The sequence below is a fragment of the Penaeus monodon genome, chromosome 18 (assembly GCF_015228065.2).
Source record: "Penaeus monodon isolate SGIC_2016 chromosome 18, NSTDA_Pmon_1, whole genome shotgun sequence".
Classification (NCBI taxonomy): Eukaryota; Metazoa; Arthropoda; class Malacostraca; order Decapoda; family Penaeidae; genus Penaeus; species Penaeus monodon.
In genome coordinates, this window is record NC_051403.1 from 47485788 (window position 1) to 47493463 (window position 7676).

The following is a 7676-nucleotide window of genomic DNA, read 5'->3' on the forward strand; positions in this document are numbered from 1 at the left end:
AAGGCAAAGAGGAAGACCTCGAACCATGTGGTCAACCAATATTACAGAATGGAAAAAAATGAAGTTTTAGTGAGGCAGGAAGAACAGCCGAAAATGGAATTAGATGGAGAATTACCATATCCTCCAACCCTGCTAAGGAAGGAACGCGAAGAAGAAAAACAATGATAATGATAATAGTAATAAAATAATAATAATAATAATAATAATAATAACAGAATAAAAGGAATGTATAACCTTTTCCCCAAAAATAATATAAAGAACCAATCACTACCTTATTAATTTATCAACCACAAATACCACACCCCATAAAATAAATAAATAAATAAAATAAAAATAAATAAATAAAATATGAATAAATAATATATAACCTTCCCCCCCCAAAAAAAAAAAAAAATCGACACCCCAACCCGGAAAATCAGGAGGCGAAGAGAGCGTTAAAAACGTGTCGCGTTCCGGAGGCTTTGTTTTGGTTCTCCTCCTTCGAATTCCTCCCTCGTTTATTCGCCCTTTTCTTGCTCCCTTACGCCCGGGCGAGGCTGGGAAATGATGCACGAGTACGCCAAGGAGGTGAAACAGGAGAAGAAGGGCGGAAATGCGAGGATTTTCAAGCCCTTTCACGTGCGGAAGTTCAAGAATCTGCAGGAGGTTTACGAGTGCCTGGAGGATTATCAGGAACAGACGGTGACGCACTTTATGAAGTTTAATAGGGACAAGAACTTCGGCAATGAAGGTACGGCTGGCTTTTGGAATCTATCTGTTATCTGTTTTATTTGTGTGAAAACTTTATTATGTATAATAGGGACAAGAACTTCGGCAATGAAGGTACGGCTGGCTTTTGAAGTCTGTGGGTGGGAGGTCGTAAGTGGGTTTTGCATTTTGTATTTTATTTTGTGTGTGTTTTTTCTTCTTCTTTTATAGGGTTTTAGACTCTTTGAAGTCTATATTCCCTGGATCTATGTTTCTTGGTTGTTCTTTGGTGGTTGGAGTTTGCGTGTTTGTTGTGGTGTGGTTGTGGTTGCTTTTTATTCTTGTAAATTTCGGTTCTGTTTTGTTTTGGTTTCAGAAATGGAAAAGTAGTGTCAGTGAATAGGTTTTTTTTTTTCTCTCTCGTATTTATGTTGGTTCCGGTTTTATCTGTATCTTGTAGGCCCACTCGGCGTGTTACAAGACGGTAGGCCGAGAGTCTGGAGTCCACCGGTAGTGGCGCAGTGTTGACCAATTGCTGCATCTCTCTCGCGGTTGTATAAGCCCATAAGCCTCCATTACACAAGTCACGGCAACGCAGAGCTTGGTCCTTTTCCCTATTTAACACTTGGTCGCCAGGGAACGAAACAGGTTGTGTGATATTGGAAGCGCGGGTAATGGAAGTTCATCGGCCTTTCCCAGAGTCCTAATAAGCTTGGGAGATGTGTCGGTTGTTTGACACTGTGTCGGTTGTTTGACACTTGGCTACTCTAATCACCAGTTTTATTGTCATTATAGTGGGAAAGTGTTTACAAGAATTACTGTGAATGGTCAGTATAGATTATATGCTGTTTATCGGTACTAGGATCCACAGGGTTGGCAACATGCTATGTTCATTCAGATCTGCTTTATTTCGTTCATTTTAATTGATGTTTTTTATTGATATTCTTGCATTTTTTTTATAATAATAATTTATTAGTTATGTTCAACTTCCTTAAAGCCAATGATTTGTGTCTCTGTTTATGAGGCTGTTATTAAGTAAAGCGATGCTATGGCCTTTACACTTCATGGTAAATATTCAGAATACCTTCACATGACCGATGACAATAATAGTGGTATCATTGGATTCCTCTAAGCCTGTAGTACCCACATATATAGAAATTATACCATGAAATACCCCTAATATCCACAATCTTGGTCCCAATAGCAATAGGATCAACCACATATGTATAGCAGGATAGAGTGTAGGACAGACTCAGCATCAAACATTCTCAAAGTCAGCCGAACATTCTGCATTAAAGATTCTTTGTCTTCCAGGGTGGGGTTTGGGGGGTTGTGGGTGTTGTATGGAGCACAACCCCTTTGCATTAGACATTATAGTGTCATATTTCATGTATGTTATTCACATGTTTACCCCACGATTTCTCTGGTACTTTTCATTCCCTCCCCTGATATCAGGATCAAGAATATGCTACATATATGGCTAGTAGAGGAATCCATGGATACCACTATTGTCATGATTGGTCATGCAAGGTTACGCCAAACAATTACCTACTTCCTGCCGTAGCAGAAGCCATCTGACTGCCATGTTTTTAGTCTACAAAAAAGAAAGAAAGAAAGAAATTTAGACTGATAATAGATCACCAAGGAAATCAACAAGCTTTCTTGCCAAATGTCTTTGAGTCCTTTTGACAGTCAAGTTGTATAGCATTCCCAGTGCTATGACGAAAGCATTCAATTCATGAGTGATCTTATGTGTTTGAGCAAAAACCCCATGAATTCTGATAAGTGTTTTTGGGCTAACTCTGTACACAAAGTTTTTTTTATACCTAATGGCATTTATGCATTTGTAATGACCATTGCATTATTTTTTGTATATAATATTATTTTGATTTTAATCATTTTAATTTATCACATCAAGGTTACATGAATATAATTATTGAATATAGAGATTTATAGAATTCACTTGATTATTGTGTGGTATTGTAATTAGTAGACAGCTAGTGTTAAGGCAAGAAATACTAATATGAACACTATTAACTACGAATATTGATGATAGTGACAAGGAATGCATTTGTTATGTAACTTTCTTTTTAAATGTAATAACCATCAAGGTTCTAGCGAAGAGTATATTATTTGATTACAGCATCGTAGTTGATTTAAGATATAGCATTATTAGTGCTAGGTAATATGAAATGTAATTTGCATCAATTTCATATCTGATCACATATTGGAAAATGTTATTTTTTGATTGTTTGAAATAGAATTATAATAATGCAATAAGAATATATTTTTATTATGTATGATAAGGAACTGCTTCACTGTTGCTGCCATCATTATCAACAATTAGAATTCCACATTTTTGGACCTAAGAACTCCACCAGATCCCCATATTGCCTTTCCCAGAATCAAAACCATATTAGAACCAGAATTTGCCACACCTGGAAATCCCAACCCAAGAAGGGAGTGGTCTGGACAGTGGAAATCGAATATCTAGACTTCTAATAGGTTAGGGATGTTAGGGTCAGAGAGAAAAATTAATACTGTAATGGACCCCTGAAGAGTATTGGTTGGTTCTCGCTAACAAATTGTATTTACTGCAAATGTATGTGTCTACATTTTCTTCTATTTCTTCTTCTTCTTATTATTATTATTCTATTTTTTCTTCTTTTATTTCTTCTTCTTCTTATTATTATTATTATTATTTTATTTCTTCTTCTTCTTCTATTTCTTCATCTTCTTTTATTTCTTCTTCGTCTTCTTCTATTTCTTCTTCTGTTTCTTCTTCTTTCTTCTTCTTCTTCTTCTTCTTCTTCTATTTCCTCCTCCTGCTCCTCCTGCTCCACAATAGATTAAAGTTGAATTTTAGTATCATGTCAGTAACATCTCTTTCGCCATCTTTTGCCATGGAAAGAATACATGCCAAACATTGAGAAGGGCCGCATCCACTACTGGTCGCACACAGGCAAGTGTGGCGTTCCCATTGAGTATGATGGAGTGCCCTTCATGCACGTGGGCAGATGGGTACTCATGTGCCACCAGGGCCAAGACACCAATAAACGGCACAAGGAAAAATACCAGATACGCAAACATATCGAGCAGCAGGCAAGTTTTTTTTTTTTTATTAGCTTTCCTGCATTTTCATATCAAATTTATTAATAGGATCTTTATATACTTATTATTATTATTGATAACGTTGTTGGTGTTATTGTTATTATTTTTAAAGTTTTATAGCATTTTCGGTATCATGCAACTTATAACTGTTCTCCCCATTATCCTACAGGAGAGTGGAGTGACACCAAAGAGTAGAAATCGCACTCAGGTTACAAAGAAGGTGAACTGTCCAGCAGAAATATACGTGAACCATATCATGAAGTTCCCACAGCATAAGGTGCATAAAGTTCTCCTTCGTCCCATTTGGTTGTGTTAAGCATTGAGGTTTCAGAGTGTTTACTTCAGCTGTGGCAAAAGCTGGATTGTCTGTGTCCATTGCATAAAACATGATTTTGGTTGGTGTAATGGAATGCTACACCAAAAAAATGTATCTGGTCACCACTTCTGATGTTTTTGCAGGTTCCAAATGCGCTCTTGGCCATCAACTCCCTACCCACAGACCACATGAGGAAGTTGGCCAAGAAGAAGATCATCAACAGTTATAAGCGCTACTCAAACCGATTTGTGAGGGAGTCGTGGTATTATGTCAGGCTGCCTGATCCTTCTGCGCACGAAGGGCATCCAGTCATCGGTCTGGTAAGTGGGCTTGTGTGAGAACAGAAGGGAGACTTGCAAGGAAAATTGGATAGTAGAAAATAACATGATTTTGAGATAGGTCTCTCTACATTTGATTAAAACTCAGCGCAGTTTTATTTTAGGTAGGGTTGTGTAGATTAACAGTATGTTGAAGGATTGATTTAGCAGTAGATTCTTGTTTCTTTTTCTGTTTTTCTTCTTTTATTTTATTTTCTTTTTTTAAGGAGTTAAGGGATCATCCCAAAACAGAAATAGATATTAAAAGTTAGTGATTTTTTTTTATTAAAGAAGAGGAGAGTTTCCACATCAGTTTTATTTTGCAGGTGAAACAGGAGCCAGTGGCCAGCCTTGCAGCCGAGGCCACCATAGAGATCTCGAGTCAGGATGGGGCACCAACTACGGTGAAGAGAAAAAAACCAGGCAAAGTAAATGCATTAAGGCTTGCATATAATGATGTCTTTCTGGGTCATGAGATTCAACTTGAGAAAAGATATTAGATGTTTTGAGCCTACTTCATGAGTTGTCTATATGCTTAAGAAGTAAATGAGAATCATAGTCTGTAGTTTGCTTTTCATTGTATGTTCAGAATAGATCCATCTTTCATGTTTTTCTTTTTTTCATATTGTTACCGTCTTATTCTGACCTCTTCCCCAGAGTACAAGGTTCCGCACCAAAGAGCCAGTTGACCCAAGGGTGCTGCAGAAGATGTATGAGTTGACGAGGCAGGGCGTCTCGACCGTAAAGATGATGCAAGAGTCAATTGCCGAATTTGTCAAAGAGGAGCTGTTTCCTTTCGGAGAACCACCGCCTACAATGTACAGACGTTACAATCCTACAGCCTCCGACATCCAGAATGCCATGTACAAGGTGGGGAAATATAAAGTGTAGAAGGTGAATTCTTCATTTCAAGTCATTGTAGTGTTTGTTGACATAGTAGTGAATTTCGAGGATGGACAATCCTACAAGGTAAAGTGAACTGCTGGTTTTGATTTCAGTCTTTGTTGGACATATATATGTTAAATCAAGATCTCAAACCATCAGGGATTCATCTTGCCTTTTAATATCAGACCTTTCTTGTTCTTAGGCATTAAAAGTAAATAGTCACACATGTTACACTGTTTTAAACAGCTTTCCCCCAATAGGTCAAGCAAGAAATGCGTTTGGAAGGAAAGAGCATCCTGCAGTACCGTTGTGCCGCGCTAGTACGGGAAATCACAGAACTAGTCGTGCAAACAGATAGTGAAGAATATCTTAATCAGCTGGAGGAACAGTTACGAAATATATACAACGCTGTTAGGAATACAGTTCCTGTTCAGCAAGTTCAGTTTAGGTAAGTGCCGAGAAATGTGTCAAAATTTTTTGTTTTGATTTGCATTTACATTTGCCCTTTTCTTCATAGTCAGAGACAGTTGTTATTTGTGTTTGTGTATTATTATTATCCTTGTTATTTAAATGTTTATATTATAAATATCACTACTACTTATATATGCAATACTTCCTTCAAATTAGCTATCTTAATTAAATCGTTAGATTCAACTGATACGACCTTCCTGTAATGAAATAATTTTGCCAAGGGGATGGGTGATGGGAACACCTTGTTAAGGGGAAAATTTGGCCAAAGGGCAGAAAATGAGATATCTCTTCATGGGAAAGTATTGAGTGATGGGGATGCCCCATCGCGAGTTACAAAGCACTTGGAGTGAGACTGATATGTGTGTGCGTGCGTGTGCGTGTGCATGCATGCATTGATGTAGACAGTTTTGGCCAGCATAACTAGTAAAATCAATTAATTTTTTTTTATTATTATGTTTTTCATTATCCTCCTCCTCCTCAAAGACTGCTGAACCAAACAACACCAGTTATTTCAAATCCTTTTACTCTGTCTTGGCTCTTAGTAAACCAGAACAGGAGGCAGAGAAGGGCAAGCGGCTGTTATGCGAGAGTCAGCTGGTGGCCGCTCTCCCTGCCGAAGGGGAGCCCAAGGCCAAGAGAGGGAGAAGGCGCAGGCAGATGGAGCACCAGACAGAATTGGAGGCCGCCACATACCACCTCAAATTGGAGAACCAGCAGTTACATTCTGGGGTAATTATTTTACTAGATTTTTTAAAAGTTTTTAGTTTCTTTCTCCACTTTTTGTTTTGCTTTTCAGTTTGTGTTGTATGGAAGTTAATTGCATCCCCCTTCAACAAGTTTCTGTTTCCTCTATAGGAAGGTGCTTGAAATTAGTCTTTGTAAATTAAGTGTTTTTGGAAGTTGCATGAAAAATTTGAAATCATTGATTTAATATCTACTTCAGGATCAGCAGATGGTGTTAGAAGGCGTACAACCAACATTTTACGAGGAACAGCAACAAGGCCAAGTGCTTGAGCATCACCAGGTTCACGAAATCATACAGCGGGAGGACGGAACTATCACCGAAGTCTACTACTATCAACCCATAGAGCAGTACGAACAATACGTTAAGGAAGATGGTACCTCTCAAGAACAGGCCCAGTATCAGGCAGACACTATTATCATAGAGCCACAGAATATCAAGACTGAACCACCTCAAGTGGATAATTTCTAGTCCAAAGTCTGCTTATAGCTTTTGAAAGTTTAGCAAGAATGACTGTTTTGTATCCTACTGAGAAACCAAAGACTTGTGCTGATTTCAAAATAAGACGCCTCAAATGTACGCGAATGGCAATACATTCTCATCGTACAACTGGGACGCCTCTGCTCAGGTTAGATTACAGTATATTATTGTGCAGTAAAGACAAGTGTTATATGATGCTCTCACAAGGCGATAATACTTGTCATATGTAAATTATATGTTTTACTGCACAGATTACAAATGCTTGTGATATCATATTATATAAGATTATGAGCACTTCTGTAATAAAAAGATCATAGTACCATGTGTTTTTTTTTTTTTACTTCATATATATTTTAGTGAGAAAAGAAGTTTTTTATGATGCTAACATCCGTTTAGCTGATTACACAATAATTTTATGGATAATATAGTGTAACTATGTAGAGAATAAACTACACAAACACTAGGAACATTCCTTTGAAAATTTAAGTCGAGCTTATTTAAGTATATTAGTGTTGTCATGTCTGAAAAAACGGTGCTAATTATAATCATTCAACAGCTGCATCTACTCTGCTTCTATTTTTTTTTTTTCTAAGAATGGAAACACTAGTTCTCAAAAGCAATGGCCTGTTGCAAATAAGCTGAACCAAAACCAAATGTATAATTTAAA

The 7676-nt window shown here is 37.4% G+C and overlaps 1 protein-coding gene across 1 annotated transcript; it reads left to right on the forward strand.

Moving 5' to 3' along the window:
- Positions 1 to 421: 421 nt before the first annotated feature.
- LOC119584549 lies at positions 422 to 7329 on the forward strand. Its single transcript, XM_037933227.1, has 9 exons — positions 422 to 730; positions 3599 to 3789; positions 3968 to 4075; positions 4258 to 4434; positions 4758 to 4859; positions 5089 to 5301; positions 5577 to 5764; positions 6330 to 6516; positions 6731 to 7329. The coding sequence occupies exons 1-9, from the start codon at positions 544 to 546 to the stop codon at positions 6998 to 7000; spliced, it is 1623 nt and encodes a 540-aa protein (XP_037789155.1). The 5' UTR covers positions 422 to 543; the 3' UTR covers positions 7001 to 7329.
- The last annotated feature ends 347 nt before the right edge of the window (positions 7330 to 7676 follow it).

Coding starts and splice junctions, on each gene's coding strand:
- LOC119584549 (XM_037933227.1), top strand. CDS start 544: ATGATGCACGAGTACGCCAAGGAGGTGAAACAGGAGAAGAAGGGCGGA. Junction 3,790..3,967: donor GCAAACATATCGAGCAGCAG/GCAAGTTTTTTT, acceptor ATTATCCTACAG/GAGAGTGGAGTGACACCAAA. Junction 5,302..5,576: donor TCCAGAATGCCATGTACAAG/GTGGGGAAATAT, acceptor TTCCCCCAATAG/GTCAAGCAAGAAATGCGTTT.